General features: G+C 47.5%; 1 protein-coding gene across 8 annotated transcripts in view; it reads left to right on the top strand.

Annotated features, from left to right (window-relative positions):
- RPH3A (rabphilin 3A) overlaps window positions 1-24558 on the top strand; it is a 278060-nt gene that overhangs the window by 236337 nt on the left and 17165 nt on the right. For all 8 annotated transcript variants that reach the window (XM_040250835.1, XM_040250832.1, XM_040250831.1 and 5 more), the window contains 9 exons: window positions 10361-10490; window positions 11990-12076; window positions 12212-12383; window positions 14367-14405; window positions 14503-14655; window positions 16393-16479; window positions 18973-19035; window positions 20921-21160; window positions 23506-23585. In XM_040250835.1, coding sequence (XP_040106769.1) covers window positions 10361-10490; window positions 11990-12076; window positions 12212-12383; window positions 14367-14405; window positions 14503-14655; window positions 16393-16479; window positions 18973-19035; window positions 20921-21160; window positions 23506-23585 — 1051 coding nt within the window. The remainder of the gene's footprint in view (window positions 1-10360; window positions 10491-11989; window positions 12077-12211; window positions 12384-14366; window positions 14406-14502; window positions 14656-16392; window positions 16480-18972; window positions 19036-20920; window positions 21161-23505; window positions 23586-24558) is intronic.

Genomic DNA, 24558 nt, shown 5'->3' with positions numbered 1-24558 from the left:
TTTTCCCAGTAGTCATGTATGGATGTGAGAGTTGGACCATAAAGAAAACTGAGTGCCCAAGAATTGATGCTTTTGAACTGTGGTGTTGGAGAAGACTCTTGAGACTCCCTTGGACTGCAAGGAGATCAAACAAGTCAATCCTAAAGGAAATCAGCCCTGAATATTCATTGGAAGGACTGATGCTGAAGCTGAAGCTTCAATGATGTGAAGAACTGACTCGTTGGAAAAGACCCTGATGCGGGGAAAGATTGAAGGCAGAGGAGAAGGGGATGACAGAGGATGAGATGGTTGAATGGCATCACTGACTCGATGGCCATGAGTTTGAGCAAGCTCTGGGAGTTGGTGATGGACAGGGAAGCCTGGCGTGCTGCAGTCCATAGCATTGCAAAGAGTTGGACACAACTAAGTGACTGAACTGAACTGACTGATAGAGAGATAATCATTTATAGCCAAGCATTCTATCAGGAACTTTCAAATATGTTGCATTACCTTTGATCCCTACTGTGACCTCTCAGAGTGAGAGACTACTGTCTTTACTTCACAGATGAGATTACTGAAGTTCAGAGAGGTTAAGGCACTTGCCCAGGGGTACACAGTCTTTTCATGGCCAAACCAAACTCTGAACTTGAATCTGTCTTTCCACATTATCTTATTGCCTTTCAGAGGTGCAGGTAGGGAAGGCAATTGACAAATGACTTCAAGCTTCAGGGAAGTCAGTAATTTACAGGGTGTCTCATATATTCACTCAGGTTAAAAGATTCAGTGTCACACACTTCTTCCTACAGTGGGACAGTTCACCCTTCTCCACTGTCCCTTGTGGGCCTCAGCATCATATTCTCTCAACCCTACTTTCCATGACAAGAAAGGGCAGGTGCAGAAGTTAGAAGGAGCCCCAACTGTAAGCACTGAAAAGAAACAAAGGCTTCATTCTTCCAAAGCGGGTAACACGTCCGAGTAGCTAGACCCAGCCTCCAGTCCCATCTCGGCCACCTGCTGGCTGTGTGCCCTTGGTAAGTGACTTCCTGTCTGTGTGCCTCGTTCCCCGGCACCCCCCAGCCCCCCATAGAATGGGAGTGAATAATAGAACTGACCTCATAGGTTGTATGGTTTAAGGAAAACAGTGCACAAGGAATGCTTAGCACAGCACCGGATAACTGTTGCTATTATTGGGTTTAAATGACCCACTTCCTTGCCTGGCTGACTACATTAGCCCCACGGAGCCCTCAGGCTTTCTCTCTTGGCTCCAACCCTGACCCGGGGTGACCCCCTTCCCCAAAGTGCTGGGGTCCAGACAGGAATCCCACTGACCAATCCATCAAGGAGAAAGAGTAGGGTCAACAGCTCCCCAGCTAGTGACGGTAATAAACAGCAGTAGAAATTAATGAGTCTGAACTGCGCGCACCCTGCATGCCAGCAGCATGGCTTCATGACGGAGGGACTTAGTCATTTAAGGACAGGTTCCCGAGAGACCTTGGCATTGGAGTCTCAGACCAGCCCCCTTCAGAGCAGCCATGTTCACAGTCTAGATGACCCAGTCTAGACTTCAGGAAATGCCAAGTCTAATAAACCTAGTGGTAGCATCTCCCCACTTGGCAATGGGGTGATGGGGAAAGCAGCATGCCTCTGGAATTAATGGTGAGTGTACGTGAGGGAGAGAGAGACAACATGACGCACTCTCTCGCTCTGCTGCGTCTTCCGAACCATCGTGCAGTCAGCTCCACCGCGGCTGTAAAGGCAGCTCTCTGTCTCCGTCGTCAGTGATGGAGGCCCAGCTTTTCGCCATTCTCCTCACCGGTGCAGGGACCGGTGAAGGGACCAGCACGTAAAGCCAACACACCTTCACAGCTCTCCAGCTCACCCCATCAAACCTACTTTCTGGAACGACTGTACATCTATTAGGCTTCTCTTCAACATTCATCAAGATGTTGCAGCACTGCTGGTTTGAAAGCTCTAAAGCAGTTGCCTGAACATTTCTGGGGCCAATTTGGATTTTTTGGAGGGAGCTTGAGCTCAACGAACAAGCACTGTCAGATCTGCAGTTGGCTGGTATCCTTGTCTGCAGAAGGCAGCCAACTAGGGCTAGGCTCCTTGCAAAAGCAGAGTGTGTACAGCCGTGTGTGTGTGAAAGCATGCTCTGTATGTGGGTGACAATCACACCTATGCTTCTGTGTGGTTGTATGTTCCATCTGTGTGTGTGGTTAGAGACGGGCACATGAGTTCTGTCAGTTTCTAGTCACGGCAGCCCCTTTAAAAGCTTTAGAAAGATGGATTTCATGTGCAGATTTTAACACCCTGGTTACACAGAAAAAAAATGTGCGCATAGGGAGCTATTAAAGCCACAAATTTCCAGAAGAAATAATTAGCAGCAGCCACAACTGAGTAGTTACTGTGTTCCGGACATTTTACAAACCCTCTCGTTTTATCTTTGCAACAATTCCAGGAGGCAAGCACTTTGTTTTCATTAACTTTACAGATGGAAAACAGAAGCTCAGAAAGGTTATATAACTTTCTTAAAGTCTCAGAGCCAGGAAATCGCAAAGTCCAAAGCCCAAAGCCCACTGTGCCCCCAAGCAAGGTCCCTGCAGAATGGACACCCCAACTCCTGCATCATAAGTGCCTCACATTTCTTAATTCTGAAGGAGTGTGTGTGTGTGTGTGTGCACAAGTGTTCATGTGCATGTGCATGTGTGGAGAGTCTATGTTTTTCTAGGGTTGAGTACCCAGAGAAGGTGATGAGAAACTCACAGAGTCCAAAAATTTGATTGTCTGACATCCACAGCCAGGCAGGGAGGAACTGCCCAAACCTTGCTCCAGAGAAGAGGACCTGAATCTGATTCTGACCTGAACCAGGTGGAAACAGAACTTGCATGCCAGATGGGGCAGGAATATAGGTGTAGTGGGTAGAATAATGCTGCCCTGCAAAGATGTTCACATCCTAAGCCCTGGAACCTGTGACTGTTACCTCCCATGGCCAAAGAGACTTTGCAGGTATGATTAAGAATCTGGAGATACAGAGATTACCCTGGAATAGCCAATATAATCACATGGGTCCTTATAAGAGAGAGGTGGGAGGGTAACAGCAAGATTGGCAAATGCTACACTGCTGGCTGAAGAGGGAGGGAGAGGCCACAAGCCGAGGAATGTGGGCAGCCTCTAGAAATTAGAAAAGGCAAGGAACAGGTGTTCTAGAGCTTCCAGAAAGAAGGCAGTCCTGCCTGCCGGTACCTTGACTAAGTGAAACCTGTGTCGGGTACGTAATCTCTAGGACCCTCATGCGGTCAGAAGCCACTAAGCTGTAATCTGTGACAGCGGCACTAAGAAGCTAACACAGAGGGACCCCTGAAGCCAGCTAGCAGGCAGTGGCATCTCGTGGGCTTCCCACTAGTGTACCCTTTCACCACTGAATTAGAGCCAGTGAGGACAATCTTATAGTTTCAAGAGGCCTGGTCCACTCCCATGTGTAGACAAAGTCTGGTGACCTGCCTGCCTCATTCCACCTAGAACCACTTTGGCACTTGAAACTCACTGTTCCAAGACTGCAGGGGCTCCATTCATATGTCCATACATTGTCTCAAAATGGGGGAAGTTGGGTTTCCTCTACCTAAAGCCCTTTCATGCTTTCCCATCACTGTTAGACTCAAGACTTTGCAGGGAGTGGCCCCTGCCCACCTCTCCAGCCTCATCTTCTGCCGTCCCGCCCAAGGGCTGTTAAGCAACTCTCAGCTCCCTTGCACTTGCTGCTCCTTCTTCTTCCAGCGCTTTTCCTCGCCCTCTTTGCTGGTCCAGCCCCTCTTTATCCTCAGGTCTCATTTCAGTGGTCACTTTCTCTGAGGCCCCATCCTACTTAATGTCCCTCCCTTTGAGTTCTCACAGTTGCCTGTGCTTGTTCTGCAAAATACTTACTCTGAGCTTAATTATGATGATCGATGTGATATTTTAAAAATGTCCGAGTCTCTCACTAGAATGCCGGCTCCACGACGGCAGGCGCCTCATCTGCTCTGCTCCCCGTTGTGTCCTCGCTGTCTACTGTCAGATAGTAGTTTCTCCGTAAATATTCGTCACATGAATGAATAGCCCATCTGCGTCTATTTGGACAGCAAGGTCAGAGCACCTTGGGAATCCACTTCCCACCACCTCCAGGGGTTGTCTGTTGGTGCCCAGAGGAGGAGACCATTAACCTTTCTGGTGCCTCCAGAAACATCCTGGGAAACGGGAGATGCCCACCCCACTTCACTGAATAACCATCAGCTCCCCTTAAGCACCCAGCCTGGTGATGGACGGGTTTCCTGGATCTGAGGCACAAGTAGGAATCATAAAGTTAATCAGGCATGTAAAGACACAACTAGAGAGTGACAGCCACGTACAGTGTCCAGCTAATTGGGCGCTTAATGTGGAGACATTAGACAGGCAAACAAAGCTAGCCTGCCAATGCAGATGGGTCTTCTCTCAGTCAGTGAAAGTCCTTCAGTTTCAAAACACAAGGAGAAATCTTGATGCTTCAGCCTCAGCATCTGAGAATCCCTGAATGTTGCCCAGGGGAGGAAGCTTGAGGTGCATCTCATCTAACTGCTCACATTATTGTTTGGGGTGAAAGCACACAGAGCACAAAGCTTTTTCTAGGTCATTGACTGGATAAGGGGTAGGATTTAAGACCATGGCTTTTAACCCTTGGCTTCATGTTCTCTATCTCCAAAAATGCTAATTTTATTGTCTAACATAAAGTAGCTCATGTTTATTACAGAAAGTTAAGAAAGTATAGAGGAGTCCAGCAGGTATTTGGACTCCCAGTTAGAGTGCTTAAGGGAAGAGGGTAGCACAGGTATAAAAGAAGGAAATAAAAGTTACTCATAATCCCACCACCTGGAAATAATCATTGTGAATATTTCAGTGTGTTTCTTTTATAATTTTTTTCCCCTGGTGCACACTAGGCAAATATATTCAGATAAGCATGTTCCAAACCCAGCCTTTTATCATGATCACAGTTCTGCATGGATTTGGGGGATTTTCCTCCACTTAACATAATGCGGAGAGCATTTTCTCGTGTGGTTTGTCCCACTGCTTCCTTCCCTACTGAAGCATTTCTCAAAATGTGGCCAAAAATTCACCAGCACCAGGATCCCGTAGGGAGCTACTCCAAACTACAGACACTTGGAACCCATCCCAGTCCCATAGAATCTGAATGTTGAACACTCTTCTAGGGTAATCTAGATGGGCCATCCATTTGCAGAACATACCCCCATGCAGTGGCTCTCAACAGGACCACAGGCTGAAATGCTGGTTTCCAGGTGTAATCAGGTCCCTAACTAAGAAGTTTTAGAGCTGGGACCCCAGGCGTTTTTTTGTGTTTTTTTTTTTTTTTTTAATTCTTCTGCATCATTAACATGCATTGAGGGTTACAGGCATCCTTCATAGTGCATATAGGACTTTCCTGCCAAGCCTGGTAACAAGAGACATTCCTTATGGGGTGAAGAAACTGAAATGTTTAATCACCAGGATAAAGACCCATCTATGACTCATGGTCTTCATGACATCATTTGGACTTAGTTCCCTGCAAAGTTTTATTTCCAAATTTATGCTCCTTGGCTATTCAGGCCCTCCCTGTTGAGGCCCTAGCATCTGGGGCTGCAGAGAGGTTGTCCGAATGGTCAGGCTACAGGAAACACCCCCACACCTGCCACCCTGCTCATCCCCTGTCTTGGAGCAGAGAAGGAAGGTCTGCCCAACCCTACTCCACTACCCTCTCTCTTTATTGGTCTGTACTGAATTCACAAATAACAAGGGTCGCTATGCTGAGAGATCTGGATAATGATCTTCAATCCGTTTTCCCATGCTATTTGCTGCCACTGATAGAAGCTAATGAGACACTCCCAGTACAATGCGAGTTAATAGGGCCTTTTGGAGTTGAGGACTGAATGATGGAAGGAGCAAGCATCTTGAGAGGGATGCAAGAGTGTGGGTTTGCAAGTGGCGGCAGGTGAGCCTTCTAGGTTTCCTAAGTAAAGCATGCTGCAGTTTAGAATTGGGTCGTCTAGCCCATGCTCTATTCCTGAGCTGGGTTGGCAAAGCTTGACTTGAGGCAGGAGGCCACAGGGGAATTTCATGGAAAGCAAAGATGGTTTACTGGCTCAGAGAACTAGATTGTAGGCCAGGCTTAATGCTTTCTGTACTTTGGGACTGCCCCCTTCACCACCATCACCACCACTGATATAGTGAGAACAAAATGTAACTACTTTCTGGCTAGATGAATCACTTCATCTGGCTGTGGATGAAGGGAAAAAAATGTGAGAACAAATGTGTGTCCCAAAAAACAGAAAGATATATATATGACACTGTGCAGTTACCATCCCCTGCCTTCATTAGCTTACCTCATTGTCTCATAACATTTTGTAATTCTATGGCATTGAAAGGCATCTTCAAATTTGTCTGCTCCAGACAACTTCAAACTGTTTCTTTAAATAGCGGAACCAACTTTCTGAAGGAAATCTAATTCAAAAGCTCAAACAAATGGAAGAGATAAACACAGATATACTCTGAATGAAATAGCTCTCAGCATTACTCCCACTATAGCACTCCAGTGAGTGGCCCCAAGATGGTCTCTGAGGAACCTCTGGGGTGCCCTAAAGCACAATTTGACAGTGACCAACTTAGCCCAACACCTTCTCCTTTACAGATGAGGAAATTGCATCCCAGAGAAGCAAAATTCAAGGCCAACATCCAGATTTCTCCGTCCTACGTTGGGGACTTTTTAGGGGAACAAGATGGCAGCTCAGTTGGTGTCTTATCCCAACTTCTGAGAAGTCAGAGGCAAAAGAGATAGAATCATGTGTGCAACTTGGTACCTACCAGTGATCAAGGCCCCACTGGTGTGAGAAAGGCAATGGAACAGAGCAGGGGGAGACTGGACTGTTCAAGAAGGTCTCCATGGCTCTGCTTGGCAGTAGCAGCAGCGAGGTCTGGATAAGAACAGGGACTTGAAGGACTTCCCTAGTGGTCCAGAGGTTAAGACGCTATGATTCCACTGCAGGGATGCACAGGCCCATGCCTGGTCAGGGAACTAAGATTTTTTATTTACTTAAATGTAGGAAGAAAAAAAAAGAACAGGGACTCAAAAACCAGACTGCCAGACTGCCTGGATCTGAGTTCAGGCTTTCCCTACCCACCTCCCTGCTGTGTGACCTGAGTACCTCACTTCACCTCTCTGCGCTTCACTTTTCTCATTTGGAAAATGAGGAAAAGAATAGTCTTCAGCTGGCAGTGCTGCTGGAAGGATTTGTTGAGGAAATCCACGTGGAGTGCCCACCTCTGTGCCTGGCACCCTGTAAGTGCTCAGTAGACACTGGCTGCTGGTGTACTGAGACTGAGCACCGGGAGCCCCTGGATCTGGTTACCTCGCATCATTGCGTCGTCCTATAAAAGCCATTTCTAGGGAAAATGTGGGGAGGGCTGGGGCAGAGGAGGAGGAGGAGCGTGTGCTGCCTTTGCTTTTTCACATGGTGCCTCCCTAAACAGCCCTGTCAGATCAGGGTCACAGCAGGCTCTAGCGCCCACAAGTTGCTTTTGGCTCCTCCGTGGGCTCCCCTGTTGAATGGAACACAAAAAGAGAAGCTGCTATTTATAACACAGCGACTAGAGTGCTTTGAGCGGATGGCGGGACCTAGGAGAGATGGCCGTAGGGAGAGTCAGCATCAGGTGGCTGCCAGCAGGGCTGGCCAGGGACCTCCTGGACCCTGTGATACCCAAGTGCCATCCCAGTGGTTCTCATGCTTCTGGTGTCCACAGCTGAGAGCCAGCACGTGGAGGGGTGGGCAGGGTCCAACTTCATCTGAGTCCACTGGCGGTGGCTGGAACGGAAACAGTAAGGTTTTGTTTGAGGGGAAAAGCAGATGACTTTAGGCTGCTGTGTACATACTAAGTCGCTTCAGTCGTGCCCGACTCTTTGCGACCCCATAGACTATAGCCCTCCAGGCTCCTCTGTCCATAGGATTCTCAGGCAAGAATACTGGAGTGGGTTGCCATTTCCTTCTCCAGGGGATTTTCCTGACCCAGGGATTGAATCTGTGTCTCTTACATCTCCTGCAGGGATGGCAGGTGGGTTACCACTAACGCCACCTGGGAAGCCCCTCAGGCTGGTAGGAAGTGTCAAAAACAACCCACTTGAGATCAAAGCAGGATGCCCCCACAGGTGGAGTCATCATGTGCAGCCTCGTGCTATTCAGAGTGTGTCCTGGGACCAGTAGCGTAGTGTGGAGTCACTTGGGAGTTTTGTAGAAACACAGCACCTCGGGCCTCACCCCAGACCTGATGCCTTGGAATATGCATTTTAACAAGATACCAGTGTGACTTGTATGCACATTAAGTTTGAGAAGGGTTAGCGTAACACATGGGCTTCCCTGGTGATTCAAAATGTCAAGAATCTGCCTGCAATGCAGGAGGCCTGGGTTCAGTCCCTGGCACAGGAAGATCCCCTGGAGAAAGGAGTGGCAACCCACTGCAATATTCTTGCCTGGAGAATTTCATAGACAGAGGAGCCTGGCAGGCTACAGTCCATGGTGTTGCAAAGAGTCAGACATGACTGAGTGACTAACAGACACACACACACACACACACACAGTGTAGCACATAAGATACGTGGGTTTCAGTTTTAGCTTTGCTACTTCCTAGCTGTGTGACCTTGGGCAAGTAATTTAACTTTAAAGAAAGTGCCTCACTTTCTTTACCTACAAAATGGCTTATTAATAGTACCTCCTAGGGTTGGATGGCAAAGCACTTCATACTATGCCAGGCATATAATAAGCACTATGTATTCATTAAGTATAAGCTGCTATTATATGTCACTAGACATTGAATTCAGCTTGCTTTTGCTGAATACATATTTGGGAGGCGGGCTGCATTCATTCATTCATTCATTCATTCATTCATTCATTTGACCATCATGTGTGAACACTCACTGTGGACCAGGCACTGTTCTGGCCCTGAAGACAAGATCCCTGACCCAGGGGAGTTCATAGTCTAGAGATGGACTCACAGTTACCTAATTACTTAATGTAGACAATCCCACAATTACTTATACATGAGACAAGTGCTATGCAGAAGGGTTGCAAATAGAGTAAATAAAATGGGTAGTCAGAGAAGTTTTCTAAGGGGAGGGGATATTGGAATATGAAATATATATGGAATATGAAGGATAAGGGGAATCTAGACAGGAAAATTGTGTGTGTGTGTGCGAGAGAGAGAGAAAGATCACAAAGATGTGCAATGGGCAAAGGCATGTTTCAGGCACAAGGAACAGAACGTACAGAAACACTGAGGCAGTTAGGAAAACTAGAACTCAAAGACCAGGGTAACCAGAGCAGTGGTTTCTAAACTTTTGCCAGAATCCCCTGGAGGGGTTGCTAAAGCAGATTGCCAGGCCCTACCCCCAGACTCTCTGATTAGGTTATTCTGGAGTGGGGCCCAAGAATTTTCATTTCTGACAAATTTCCAGGAGACACTGGTGCTGATGGTCTGGTTATCAGACTTAAAGAACCACTGAACTGTAACACTGAAGTAAAACTAAGAGGGAGAAGAAGTTTAGGGTTTTATCCAGGGCCAGACCACATGGGATCATGGAAACCTTGTGGAATGGGAACCAGGTAAAGGTTTTAGGGGGAAGAGGGAGTGCCATGATCAGATTTATGTTTTAGGAATCTCTCCATGGCTGTGGTGGAGAGAACAGACGATAGAAGGGGATGAATGAAGACACAGAGACTGAGAGGTTCCTGCAGTCACCTGAAGGAGAGATGTCTGTGGCTAGGCTGAGGTGAAGACAGAGAAGTGGGTGGATTCTGGAAATGGTGTGGAGTTAGACACAATAGGATTTGGTAGGGTCATTGAATGTCTGGAGAGTAGGGGCTCAGGAAGACCCTGTAGGTTTCTGATTGGAGCGAGTTAGTGGGTAGCGCTACTGCTCCCTGAGAATGGGAGCAGATTTACTGGGGATGGAATGAAGAGCAGCCAAGATGAAGAGTTGAGCTGAAAGTGCAAGTTTGAGACCCAAGTGGAGACATCGTGTAGACAATTAGATAAAAAGATCTGGAGTTCAGAAGACAGTGTTCCCGGAGGAGGTGACAGGAGAAAAGATTAAAGTTCTTAATCTGAAGTTAGTAGAATAGATAGGCTTTGGGGTACAGGGAAGGGGTTCCATGATGTTCTGAAATATATCAGAATGTATGTACCATTTTTCTAGGGAGTGGCCCAATTAGTCATCATCAGATACTCAAGAATATGTGCCCCAAAGGTTAAGGCCATCAGCCAGATATTGAGGGAGCTGCTGGTGGCCCCTGGTCCTGTAAGATCCATATAACCCTGACTCTGCTTCCAGGCGCCTGGTGGACCGCCTAGAGAACATGAGGAAGAACGTGGCCGGGGACGGGGTGAACCGCTGTATCCTGTGTGGAGAGCAGCTGGGGATGCTGGGCTCCGCCTGTGTGGTGTGTGAGGACTGTAAGAAGGTACCATCTCCCTCCCCTTCCCTGCTTCTCTGCACATCCCATGCAGAGGGCTTAAGCCTGGGGTACAGCCTTTTGGGAGCCTTGGGTCTTAGGGATGGAGCTTGGATCGATCCCTTCTAGCATGCTCTTGTGCCTGTTCATGGTTCCTCCCCTAGATGTCATGCTGACCCTTCTGTCCCCTTGGAGCTCTGTTCCATACAGGATGAACTTGGGAGAATGAGGCAGAACATGAACTATGGTTGAACCTACGGGTATTCTGGCTTAGCAAGATATTGGTCATCCTAAAGAGGATGCTGGGGGACTTCCTGGTAGTCTAGTGGTTAAGACTGCATGATTCCACCACAGGAGGGTGCAGGTTCAGTCCCTGGTTGGGGAACTAAGATCCCACATGGCAAAAAAAAAAAAAAAGTATGCTGGGCTTATGTCTATATACATGTGTAACATGTATACACAGCATGCTCTACCCTGGGTTATAGTACAAGCCATTTTAGAAAGCCCGTCTCTAGCCAAGTTAGGCCAAGTTAGACTTTGGTCTTAAGCATTCACTCTTTTTTTTTTTTCCTTAAGATGTTTTGACATGTACTATTTTTAAAGTCTTTATTGAATTTGTTACAATATTGCTTCTGTTTTATGTTTTGGTTTTTTGGCCATGAGACATGTGGGATCTTAGCTTCCCAACCAGGGATCAAGCCCACACCCCCTGCATTGGAAGATGAGGTCCTAGCCACTGGACTGGCAAGAAACCCTCAAGCATTCACTCTTGGGGCTTGTATGCTCTCCACCTTGAACCCTCTGCCCAAGTTGTCTGCACTTGACCTGCACTTTCCAGGACAGAAACACAACTGTCCTTGGGTCTGTCTGATTCCCAGGAAAGGAATTCAAGGGAACAGTCCAGCTGGAGAGATCCATAATATCACCTGACTTCTCCTACTTGGGGTCCCAGTTAGCATTTAGAATGGAGTACTGGGGAAAGGTTATCTACTCCAAAAAACCTGCCTTCTGTAGTCAACTAGATAGTGAGAATTTTGTGACCTATTTGTTTTGACTGGCAGGAAATTCAGCCAAAAGTATAATGTTCCATCACATAGTCACAGCATTTACTCAGGTAACTTCCTTCTTTGTAAGGAGTTGAACCTGTAGTCATAGCCTAGGTTGTCTCCAATTCATTTGGGAAAGAAAGAAGAAATAAAGAAACAGATAAATAGTTGCTCTTTAAAAAATTATGTCAATGATCTCCCTGGTGTGGATGCTGAAAACTCAGGCCCCACAGAGACTCTTGGAGAATCCCTGCGTTGAGGGCTTGGGAATGATTCCAGTTCTTGTTATCAGAAATCAAGACTCAAATTAGAACTTTATTCTAACTGGCCTTGGTCATGGGAGGCAGGTGAGGAACAAGGGAGAATAGGGCTTCATTGCCACCCTTCCCAGCCACCTCTGATTACCAGCAGCTCCGAGCCTGACATATCTTGAATGTGCACTGGGCTGTGTTTTGTCTCCAGAATGTCTGCACCAAGTGTGGGGTGGAGACCTCCAACAACCGCCCACACCCCGTGTGGCTCTGCAAAATCTGCATCGAGCAGAGAGAGGTGAGTGGACGGGTCCCATTCGGCTCCTGGAGCCTATTGTGTTGGTGCTCTGAGGACAGGGAGCAAAGTAGAAAATGAGCATTCATCAAGACAGGAACAGTAGTGCTCAGCTGCCATGTCTTCATCTTCCTCCAGGTGTGGAAGCGCTCTGGAGCATGGTTCTTCAAGGGCTTCCCCAAACAGGTCCTCCCACAGCCTATGCCCATAAAGAAGAACAAGCCCCAGCAGCCAGTCAGTGAGCCTGTGCCCGCTGCCCCTGAGCAGCCCACTCCTGAGCCCAAGCACCCTGCCCGGGCTCCAACTCGAGGTAGGAAAATACAGCTGCTGCTTTCAGGACCAAGGACAGATCTTGGCTAACTGGTCTACCTGAAGGGTGTCCTGGCATCATGTCTGTGTTTCTACCCAGCTGGTGGACAGCCAGCCAGCCTCTGGGCTTTGGTCTAGAACTCCTATGTCCCTTTCACAACTCACCATGAACCCTTATCAAGAGAGTAGCACAGGGAACTCTCCAACAATGCCAGGCTGCCAAAAGGCTTTGTTGTCATCCCTGATGGAGTATTTAGAGGTACAGCAGAGGTGGAAGTCAAAATTAGGAACTGAGAAAGACTCCCAGCACCAAAGTACACACTGGAGTCTTGAGGGCAGGGGATTGGAGGCTTGCTGAAAAGGCCTTATTTTCTCCTGATATTTCTTATATCAATCACCAGTAAATCTGAGACTGGACTAATTAAAAGTGAAAGATGAATAAAAAGGAAATTAGCAGAAAGAAAATTACTGCTACTATGGATATTATCACTATTATCTATTATTATTAATTATTAAAATGATAATAAAAAGAGTGACAAAACAGTAAAAAGAAAAAAATGTAACCTCAATAGAACACATTTTAATTTAATAAGGCCACTAGGACTGACCACATAAAGCTCTTGCAGTACTTTTGATTAACTAAGTGATAAAAACTGGTCTGAATGACAATTCCAGAGTTAAGTGCAGGCAGTACTTCTGAAAGGAAAGTTATAGTTGAAGGTTGCAAAAATTGAAGTGCCCAGTCATAGCTTCTCAAGGCACCCAGTAACATGTCTGACACTCAAAAGGCACTCAACAAATACTTTTATCCTGGCAAGGCATGAGCAATTTCTGCTCTTTGCAGAGACTCACCAAACTGTCCACACACTCTGCAGCCCTGGGTTTCCGTCACTAGAGCATCTTTCTCCCTGGTTGAGCATTAATTACTCCCTCTAAGATGAAGGCTGCACAGCACAACTGTCAACATCTTGAACATCTGAGCCCAGGAATACTTGAATTTGAATTCCAGCTTTGCAGCTTACAAGTTGTGAGCTTGGATGAGTAATCTAACTTCTCTGAAACTCTTTCCTCATCTATAAGATGAGGTTAATAACTTATGGGGTTATTTTGAGGATTAAATGAGATGCTACAGGCATACCTCATTTTATTGCACCTTGCTTTATTGCACTTCACAGTAATTGCAGTTTTTCACACACAAAAAATGATTTGTGATCAGTGGTCTTTGATGTTACCATGGCAATTGTTTTGGCATTTTTTAAGCAATGAAATATTTTTAAATTAAGCCATGTACATTTTTTAAGACATATGATATTTCACACATAATAGATTTAGAATTATGCCCATGATATGAACTTTCAGTATTCTTTTAACAAGCAGTTACTGAATACCTAGTGAGTTCCAGGCTCTGTTCTACGCCCTAGGGAGTCAGTGAATGAAGCAGATAAAATCCGTACTTTCATGCAATTAAAGTTTAGTGTGACAAACAGATGCTCAACAAACAGCAAATGCAAATACAATAAATATCAGGTAGTTATAGGTGCCTGGAAGAGAAGGGAAACAGGGTAGAGGGGATAGAAGCTTCATGTTGGGCAGGGCAGAATGGTCAGAGAAGGGCTGTCTGAAGAGATGATATTTGGGAGAAACTGACCAAGGTGGTTAAAAATGCCCATAGAATCTTTGGGAATATCACTTGCAAAGGGCTTGAGGTTGGAGCATGCCTGATGAATCCTGGGGAAAATCAAAGTAAGTGAACAAAGCACACTCTAGAAAGAATACAGAGGTGATGATCCCACATCATTTGCAAAGGAAATAATATGATATTGTAAGCAGTCTCTACATTAGAGGGGAAATTGGGAGAGGAAATTAAAAATTTTCTTTTAGCTCTTAGGAGTGGTGGACAGACCCTTTTGTGAGCTCCTTAAGTGATGCCTCTTCAAAAACACCAAATACATACCCCTCGTCAGTTTTTTCTCTCTCTCTGCAGGTGACACTGAAGACAGGAGGAGCCCAGGTCAGAAGACAGGTGGGTTCTGCCGACTCTGTCTTCTACTCTGGGGACAGGAGTCCTTCCCCCATTCCTCCGGTCCCCTTTCTACATTCCATTCTTGCTTTCCTTCCAGGCCCTGACATGACCTCAGCTCCTGGGCGAGGAAGCTACGGGCCTCCTGTGCGCAGGGCCTCTGAGGCACGAATGAGCTCCTCTGGCCGGGACTCAGACAGTTGGGACCAGAGCCACGGCATGGCTGCTGGGGACCCTAGCCAGAGCCCAGCAGGTGAGAGAGATGGGCAAATCCAAACAGGCTTCCTGGCGGAAGAGAATCAAAAGGAATGGGGAGGACAGTGTTTTATGCACTTATTCACTGGCCATTGGTAGACATTCAGGGAACACTTGTTGAATGAGTGAGTGGGTCAATGGATGGATGAGCAAAGACCAAAATGAACAAGCAAACAAGCTGTGCTAATGCAGGACTCTGAGACAAAACCTGGGGATTAGATAGTCCCAGCCAGAAGTGGCCAAGTGCTTTCTGTTCTGAGCATTCAAGCATGTCTCCTGTGAAAAAGGTTTCAATTCAGAACTTACCTGGTGGTCCAGAGGTTAGGACTCAACACTTTCCATTGCAGGGAGCATGAGTATGATCCCTGGTCAGGGAACTAAGATCCCACAAGCCACTCAGCATGGGCAAAAATAAAAATAAAAATAAATAATCAGGATTTCCCTGGTGGTCCAGTGTTTAAGATTCCATGCTTCCAATGCAGGAGACACGGGTTTCATCCCGGGTTGGAGAACAAGGATCCCACGTGCCACAGGGTGCAGCCTCCCCCCAAAAAGAGAATTTACTATAAAGCCTACACATTTTTATTTCTGGAAATAAAAGTTATACATTTTTTTAAAAGATCTAAATTCAGGAAAGGTAGGATCCAGCTCAGTGTGGTGAGCGAGGACAAGGCATTCTTCCGGGAATGTCTTACCTTCTGGGTACCAGGAGCTGCTGTGTTTATCATCCACATTTGATCCCCCAGTAGCTCTGCAAGAGGCAGTAGCGCCTAAAGGTCTCAGGCAGACTCCAGAGATCAGACACCTGACTTCAAACCCAGGCTCTGCTACTAACTAATCAGGAGACACTAGGTGAGCTCCTTAACCCCTCTGTGCCTCAGTTTACCCATTTGTAAAATGGAGCTCATAAAGCACTACCTCACAGGGTGTGAAATTAAATAAGTTCTTATAAATAAGCATCAGCCCATTGTTATCAAGTGGGTAGAGTTATTGCCTGCATGAAGCATCTGAGGTTCAGCGAGGGTGAGTGACCAGACCAAAGACACACAGCTTATAAAAGAAAAATCTGGGATGCAAAACTAAGTCCTCATGAAGATAAGAACAGTCTTTCGGGACTTACTCAGCCATCCAGGGGTTAAGACTCAACGTTTCCACTGTAGGAGGGGCATGGGTTCGATCCCTGGTTTGGGAACTAAGATCCCGTATGCCACAAGGTGTGACAAAAAAAAGAAATCTGCTTGACACAAGTACCAAAATAAATTCTCAATTGATTTTTAAAGTCTACCAGATGTTGAGTGTTTACTACATGCCAGGCACTGTTCTGAGCACTTTGCATGTATTGTATCATTATGTGTCTCCACCACAGCCTTGGGAGCTAGGTACTGTTATCCCATTTGACAGATGAGGAGACTGAGGTCCAGAGAGGACAGGTCATTTGTGCAAAGTCATAGATGTTGGGAGCAACATCACAGAACCTGGGCTTTTCAATGCCCACACTGCTGCTGTGACTTCTCAGGGTGATCTAAGTACTGGAAAGAGAGAACATGCTGAGGAGAGGAGTGGAATGTCTGAAAGAGCTGAGAATGTCAGGGAGCTGCCTCCAGTTCATACCCAGAGGACCGCACCTTACGCCAACTCACCAATCCCAAGCTTCTCCCTGCTTTGACTGCATATGTGTGTGTGTGTGTCTGTGTGTGTGTGTGTAACATGACAGGCTCTTTTCTTTCCCCTACAGGTTTGAGACGGGCCAACTCAGTCCAGGCTTCTAGACCCGCCCCGGCCTCAATGCAGAGCCCAGCACCTCCCCAGCCTGGGCAACCAGGTACCTGCCACCCACCTGCCCACCCAGGTCATCACTCAGCTGTGACCGCAATATCTCCTACCTTTGCTTGCAGAATCCGCTGGGCTTTTTGCAAAGCTGCAGCCACTGCCAAACTCTAAACTCTTCCAAGACCCTTAGAATGAGTAATACTAGAATAGAATGAGGCTGGGAGCCCAGCATGGGTGGGAGGGTGTGGGTAGCATCATATCCACCTAAACGCAAAAAGTGACAATATTTCATCCCCCAGTGTGCCCCGCCTTCCAGGATTGTCACCCCACTCTCACGATTCTCACCACATACGTCTACCATCTGCCCTCTTATTTCCTTAATATTTTCTTCAAATTGACCTCCTTTAAAAACATAACTGAGAGAAGTTATCATAAACTCTCTCTCAAGGAAAATTTAAGGACCTTGGACTTTAACAAAAAGGCAAATGTTCTCAGACAGGCATGTGAGATTCATGAAGAAATAGTGGGCAAGAGATTAGTAATATGAGAAAATTTGAGCACATGTATAAAAGAATGGAAATAATTCCTAATAGGTGCATTTAAAAAGCTATTATTTTAAGTACTTCCCTGGTGGTCCAATGGCTAAGACTCCATGCTCCCAGTGCAGGGGACCTGGGTTCAGTCCCTGGTCAGGGAACTAGATCCCACATGCTGCAACTAAGACCTGGTGCAGCCAAATAAATAAATAAAATATTTTAAAATTTTTGTTATTTTAAAAGAAACCTATAATAATGGGAAACCAGTATTCCATACCAGAAAAAAAAGAGAGTGTGTTATTAACAGTTTGCTAGCGCAGTCCTGAATATTCATTGGAAGGACTGATGCTGCAGCTGAAGCTCCAATCCTTTGGCCACCTGATGTGAGGAGCCAACTCATTGGAAAAGCCCCTGATGCTGGGAAAGATTGAAGGCAGGAGGAGAAGGGGACGACAGAGGATGAGATGGTTGGATGGTGTCACCAACTCGATGGACATGAATTTGAACAAACTCTAGGAGATCGTGAAAGACAGGGAGGCCTGACATGCTGCAGTCCATGGATTCTCAAAGAATAGGACACAACTTAGTGACTAAACAGCACAAAGGGCAATCATAACAAATATCACAGCTGGGTGGCTTAGAATAAAAGAAATGTATTGTGGCCCAGCTCTGGAGGCCAAAAGTCCAAAATCAGGGTTTGCCAGGGTTGGTTCCTTCCATGAGCTGTGAGAGAGAATGTGCCCCATCCTCTTCCCTCGCTTCTGGGAGCCTCAGGCATTCCTTGGCTTGTAGAGGTGTCTTCACACCCTCCTCCTTCCATGCTTGGGTCCGGTGTGTCCAAATTTCCCCTCGTTATAAGGGCATAGTCGTATCAGATTAGGGCCCAGCCCAATGACTGCGTCTTAACTTGGTCATCTGCAAAGACCGTCTTCCTAAATAGTCACATTCACAGGGACTGGGAGTTTGGACTTGAATATCTTTGGGGGAATGCAATTCAACCTACTGTGAAAGCTATTATAAAAATTAGTATACTGGGTCTTCTCTGGTGGTCTAGTGGTTAGGAGTCTGCCTGCCAATGCAGGGGGGACATGGGTTTGATCCTTGTTCTGGGAAGATCCCACATGCCATGGGGCAAATAAATCAATGCACCACAACTACTGTGTGCCTAGAGCCCGTGCTCTGCAACAAGAGACACCTGCGCAATAAAAAGCCTGCGTACAGCGATGGAGAGTAGACCCCACTCACCACAACTAGAGAAAGCTCACACACAGCAACAAAGACCTAGCACAGCCTATATTAAATTATAATTTAATTTATAAATTAAATACATCTTTAAAAGGTTAATGTACTGAAGATAAAAGAGTGCAGTGGTATTCTCAGTACACTGGCCTACTGAAGGTTTGGAGCCTGAGGCCTGTCCTCTTTGGCTTTTTCAAAAGGGACAGTTAAATAAAGGTTAGAGATGTGTTAAAGAAAAGTAGCACCGCAGTAAGACTTTTCCCATGGTGGGATCAGTATCGAACCAATGGAGCCCAGAATGGCTTTCTCACTGCATCGTTGAATGTTATTTTTATTTCATGCCCCAAACCTGTGGCTTTCTCCCACATCCAAGCTTTGGAAACGTAGAGAATCCTCTGGACTGGTAATGACCCTGTAATAATGGTGGACACAAAGCATGGGCTCGCCTGTTACCTTGCAAGTGGTTCTTATTCCATTAGCTCGTTGCCCTCATAACAGCCAGCAAAACGTGAAGAGCAGGTATCAACAGCCCCACTTCACAGCAGGGAGGAAGCTGAGATTCAGGAAGGAAGGACTGGGGCTTGAAGCTAGGCCTCTCCAACCCCAGGATCCCCGCAGTGGGACTGTTCCTGCACCCCTGGATACCTCTGCCCATCATGCACCACCCCTGGGCCTGTGTCTGCACCGTGAAATGAGGAGGGCTTGGGGCAAACCCTCAAATGATGCCGCCGTCTCTGTTCCAAGCTTCTTTCTCTCTTTGCCTCACTCAGGACCCCCAGGAGGCAGCAGACCCAGTCCGGCGCTGACGGGACGCTTTCCAGATCAGAGACCAGGCAAGCGTTTGCTTCTTTTTTGTGCCTGTGCGGGTGACCACCTCTGTTTCACCAATTGAGAGAGAGAGAGAGAGTGACAGAGACAGAGACAGAGAGACAGAGGTGGAGAGAGAGAGAGAGCAGGGGCTACCAGACATTGGCCCATTCTGCATCCTGAGAGCTAGCTGATGATCTCTAAGGGATCCCCCGAATTCTAAAACTCTAGAGAGTCTGTACTAACATTTGATGGACAGAAAATGACAATACATTCAGTGGTTAAGAGCACAGGCTGCCTGGATTCAAATCACTGCTTCTTCACTTCCCAACTGTGTGACCCTAGGTAAGTCACTTAACTTCCCCGAGCCTCAGTTTCCTCATCTTGAAAATGAGAATAATGCAAAGACCTATCTCATAGAGTTGTTGTGAGGATTAAGTAAACTGAGACATAGAAAACCTTAGCACATGGCTTCTGCCCATCACCTGCTGCCCCTGGGCCTGTGTCTACACTTGTGAAATGGAGGCAGGGCAGTGGAGGGGGCAAACACTCAAATGATGTCGCCTTCTCTGTTCCAAACTTCTTTCTTTCTTTGCCAAGATCACTCCAAGTGACAGTGATTATCACTGATACATATGTAACAGCCCCAATCAATACAGCGTATTCACTGCTTGCTAATGCACCAGTTACTGTGCGACGTGCTCAGTTCCTCAGTCACGTCCGACTCTTTGTGACCCTGTGGACTGTAGCCCACCAGGCCCCTCTGTCCGTGGGATTTCCCAGGCAAGAATTCTGGAGTGGGCTGCCACTTCCTCCTCCAGGGGGTCTTCCCGACCCCGGGATCGCACCCGCGTCTCCTGCGTCTCCCGCACTGGTGGGCGGATTCTTTACCATTGAGCCTCCTGTGCATCTATTAGAAGAAAAAATGTTTAAATAATTGCTATTACTTTGCCAACAAAGGTCCATCTAGTAAAGGCTATAGTTTTTCCAGTAGTCATGTATGGATGTGTGAGTTGGACTACAAAGAAAGCTGAGCACCGAAGAATTGATGCTTTTGAACTGTGGTGTTGGAGAAGACTCTTGAGAGTCCCTTGGACTGCAAGGAGATCAACCAGTCCATCCTAAAGGATATCAGTCCTGAATATTCATTGGAAGTACCGATGCTGAAGCTGAAGCTCTAATACTTTGGCCACCTGATGCGAAGAACTGACTCATTGGAAAAGACCCTGATGCTGGGAAAGATTGAAGGCAGGAGGAGAAGAGGATGACAGTTGGGTGGCATCACTGACTCGTTGGACATGAGTTTGAGCAAGCTTCAGGGGTTGGTGATAGACAGGGAAGCCTGGCATGCTGCGGTTCATGAGTGGCTGAACTGAACTGAACTACTATTTGAGCATGTTCAGGTCTTAAAATTCCCTGTTTCAGGGATGAGGAAACTAAGGCTCAGAGACAAGTCACTTGCTCCAGGACACACAGCTGAGATTCAAACCCAGGCTGCCTGGCTTCAGAGACCACACCAGTGAGTGCTCTCAGTGAGGTCTGTTTTGCCTCCATTTGAATCAGCCCATGGGTCTTGTTATAAAACATAGATTCCAAGGCCCCATCACAGGGCCTTTAGATTCTAGCTGGGGCCTGGGAACCTGCATTTTTGCAGACCTTCCTTAGGTGGCTTTGACAAAGGCGACATTCTGAGATCTGGGAAGCAGCGCAATGTGCGCCCCCCACCACCGTCCAAGGAAAGTGACAGTCCCCCCATTGCAGCGCAGTGGGTGATTCTGGCGCAAAGCTTGACAAGCACCTGGTTCGTTGGTGCTCATCACTCGCAGTAACACTGCAGCAGTCGTCAGTGCTAGAATTCCAACACAGGGACTCAGCTGCCTCTTTCTCACCCTCTCCCCATGTGCCCTGCAGAGGTGGCTCCCAGTGACCCCAACCATACAGGGGCCGCTGCCCAAGCCCGGGAGGAGAGAACCGGGGCAATCGGAGGCTACTCAGCGGCTGGAACCAGGGAGGACCGAGCAGGCCACCCCCCGGGCCCCTATTCCCAAGCCTCTGCGGCTGCTCCCCAGCCGGTGGTGGCCCCGGCCCGTCAGCCCCCACCCCCTGAGGAGGACGAGGAGGAAGCCAACAGCTATGATTCGGATGAAGCAAGTAGGTGACTCGTAACAGAGGGGTGGCTGAAAAAGTCGCTTCAGTGGTCACCCCCTGGGAAACAGGAACAGGTCTGGGGATAGCCCTGTATACCCCAGCCCCCCCTAAACATATTAGCCAAGATATAAAAATACAAATTTGTGTTACTAAATTCACAAAATGACATCCGCTTTCTAAAGTATAGGTGCTATATGGTTTTTCCATCATTGTAAAACATACATAACATCAATGTTACCTTTTACATCATTTTTTATGAGTATAATTCAGCTACATTCACAACGGTCTACTGGGGGATTTCATAGTGTTATCATATGACCCAGCAATTCCACTCCTGGGTGTATACAAAGAGGCATGTGTTTTCATAGTTTCCCAAACTCTTTAGTGTGTCTTCTAAAAGTCATTTTTTTAAACCATGATTTAAAATTTCCTTGTATTTCCTCTTACATCCATCCATTCGATGATTTATAAAGTGTTGACTCTGTGCTTCTCTCATTCAGAGCTTGAGTCCCAAGGGGACACACAGACACAGACACAGACACACAGACACACACACACACACACACACACACACACACCAGTGGCACTTCTCCTAGGTGTGGCTGGGTGCTTCAGGGGAGAGCTGGGGTGGCCCTTGTGAGCTGGAAGGAAGCACAGATGGGTCGTGTCTGGACCTGATTCACGTGGGGTTGGAGGGATATTCCAAGACCTGCTGGTCAGACGGGGAGACTGGACCCGCTCCAAAGAAATGGACCAATGGCTGTAATCAGTGGAATGGCTTTGGCCCTTCAGGTTCTCTCTCCTCATTGTAAAAAGGGGAGTGAATACTGCCTCCCATGTGGGGCTGAGGGGAGGGTAAACTTAGTTACCTCCTGAGAAAGGGCATCGAAAACCAGAAATCATTTTATATAGTACAAAACACACACAAAACAATTAATATAGTACAAAGTACAAGTACAGGGTAAACTGAGGTACCTCCTAAGAAAGGGCATCAAAACCCAACAATCATGTTACATAGTACAAAACACATACGAGGGATTATTATTACGCAGCATGTGCATCAGAAGTAATGAGAGTCATAGTCGAGCCGGCACTTGGTGAGCACTTGTTTCGTGCCAGGCACTTTTCTAAGTGCGTTCCGTGCATTGCTCACTTTAACCATCCCAGTGAGTCTAGGAACAGTCGCTTTTCTCATTCCGACTTCACAGATAGGGAGATGGAGTCTCGGAGAGGTTCAAGGGCTTGTCCTAGTTCACATGGACAGTGAGTGGAGGGGCCAACGGTCAGCCTCAATGCCGCAGCAGATCGGAGGCCAGACCTGGAGGAAATAGGAGCTGTCCTGTCTCCCCCAGGGGTCGCGGGGCTGCAGGCCTGGGGGAAAGGAGTCTGAGCTGTCGGCCACAGGCTGCTTCTGCTCTGGAAAGGCACCATGTCTATCCCACCTTTTGGCTCTCGGAATCCTGGCCCCTCTGCCCAGAGCAGTGACTACTGCTCCTTCCATCCACCTGAAGTGTTTCTTCACTGACCTGCCAAGCCTAGAATATCCCTTGCAGCCTATTGTATATCCCTTATAGGAGCTGTCCTTGATGATTTATAACAAGCCTGTCTCTGTATTTGGCTCCCTCACTCACTCATCTCTGTATTGACAAGTATTTATTGAGCACCAACTAGGTGCCCCTAAGCTATTATAAGTGCTAAGGATACCATGGCCAAAAAAAAAAAAAAAAAGAAAAAGACAAGATGGCTGATCTAATGGAACTAGCATTCTAGTGGAAAGACACATAACGTACCAATGAGTTGATTTCAAACAGAGGCAGAGCATGGTGAAGGAAGTAAAGCAGGGCGAATGACCAAGAAGGTAGCTGCTTTAGATGGAGCAATCAGAGAGGGCTTCTCTGAGGAGGTGGCATTTAATTTAAACTGAGAAGTGGATAATGAGAAGTCACCAGCCACGTGAGGATCTAGAGGAATTGCGTTCTAGACCCAGGCAACAGCAAACACTGACTCATTTATTCCTTCAGCAAGTAAATGAGCCAGCTGTGTGCCCTGCGCTGTGCCCAGGGGGGCCTAGCAGTGAACAAGACAGTCACAGCCTTACCCTCACGGGGCTCTCAGCCTAGCGGATAGAGGTCATTAACTAGGCAATTGCGCAAATGATTAACTGATCACAGGTGTGCCGAGGGCTCCAGGGAAGAGCAGGGTCTATGAGGATGAGGAGTCCAGATAAGTCTTCCTCTCCCCTGTAGGCTCAGTGCCTACCCCGGACTGGGCACATGGTAAGTGCTCAGCAAATGTTTGTTGAATGACTGAACGAGTGTCTTCTTGGTACCTGCTTCTGTCCTCTTCAGCTACCCTGGGTGCCCTGGAGTTCAGCCTTCTCTATGACCAGGACAACAGCTCCCTGCACTGCACCATCATAAAGGCCAAGGTGGGTGAGGGGCCAAGCTGGGGACCGCTCAGTACGCTCTGGCATTTCTAGGGGACTTGGGGAGGGCAGGGGTTATTAGGCCTGTCTCCTGCCATGGCCTTGTCTGTCTGTGACAGTGACAGTAATGAGAAAAGAGCAGGAATTGGCCACGGCTAATTCCTTTCGGGGAGGACTTCCTGTGGGGATGGCCCAGGAGGGGTTTTACTTAACTGTATCTGCCTCCTGGGAATGATGGCAACCAAGCTTCAAGGGCAGAGCTGAGACCTGCCCCATCCACAGCCGCTGGAGGGCACTGCAGAGGTGTCACCCGGGAGGCAGTGACAGCCGATCTTGACAGCTGACATGTCACTGAACAGCTCCTTCTACAGATGTGGCTGTCAAGCTGGAGTAGCAAACAGTCAGGGGCCTGTTGTCGCAGATCAGGTGCGCTAAGTTACCTCAATAGCGTCTGACTCTGCAGCCCTATGGACTATGGCCCACCAGGCTCCTCTGTCCATGGGATTTCCCAGGCAAGAATATTGGAGTGGGTTCCCATTTCCTACTCCAGGGGATCTTCCCGACCCAGAGATCGAGCCCACATCTCCTGTGGCTCCTGCATTAGCAGGCAGATGCTTTACCGCTGAGCCACCTGGGAAGCCCTGTTGTTGCAGATACAAGGACAGTCATCCGGCCTTCTGAGGGGGCGGGAAGGGCAGACCAGGTTGGAAGAGCATCTCTACACTGCAGGTTCCAGGGGCAGTGAGCCGACTCCACTCTAGCCCCCGAGGAAAGCTGGATGATGCCAGTGCCAACCCCAGGAAGTACTAAAAACTGACCAGGATCTCCCCTGCCCCAAGTCTGGTCTATAGAGAACAAGCAAGGCTCAGGAACCAGACTTCCTGAGTTCTAACACCAGCTCTCCTGCTCCTGGCTGTGGGACTTGGGGGAAGTTACTTAACCTCTCTGTGCCTCGGGGATAATAGTAGAGCCTCTC

The sequence above is a fragment of the Oryx dammah genome, unplaced genomic scaffold (assembly GCF_014754425.2).
Source record: "Oryx dammah isolate SB20612 unplaced genomic scaffold, SCBI_Odam_1.1 HiC_scaffold_12, whole genome shotgun sequence".
Classification (NCBI taxonomy): Eukaryota; Metazoa; Chordata; class Mammalia; order Artiodactyla; family Bovidae; genus Oryx; species Oryx dammah.
The sequence above is the reverse complement of the archived record's forward strand: the minus strand, read 5'-3'. Positions and strand labels throughout refer to the sequence as shown.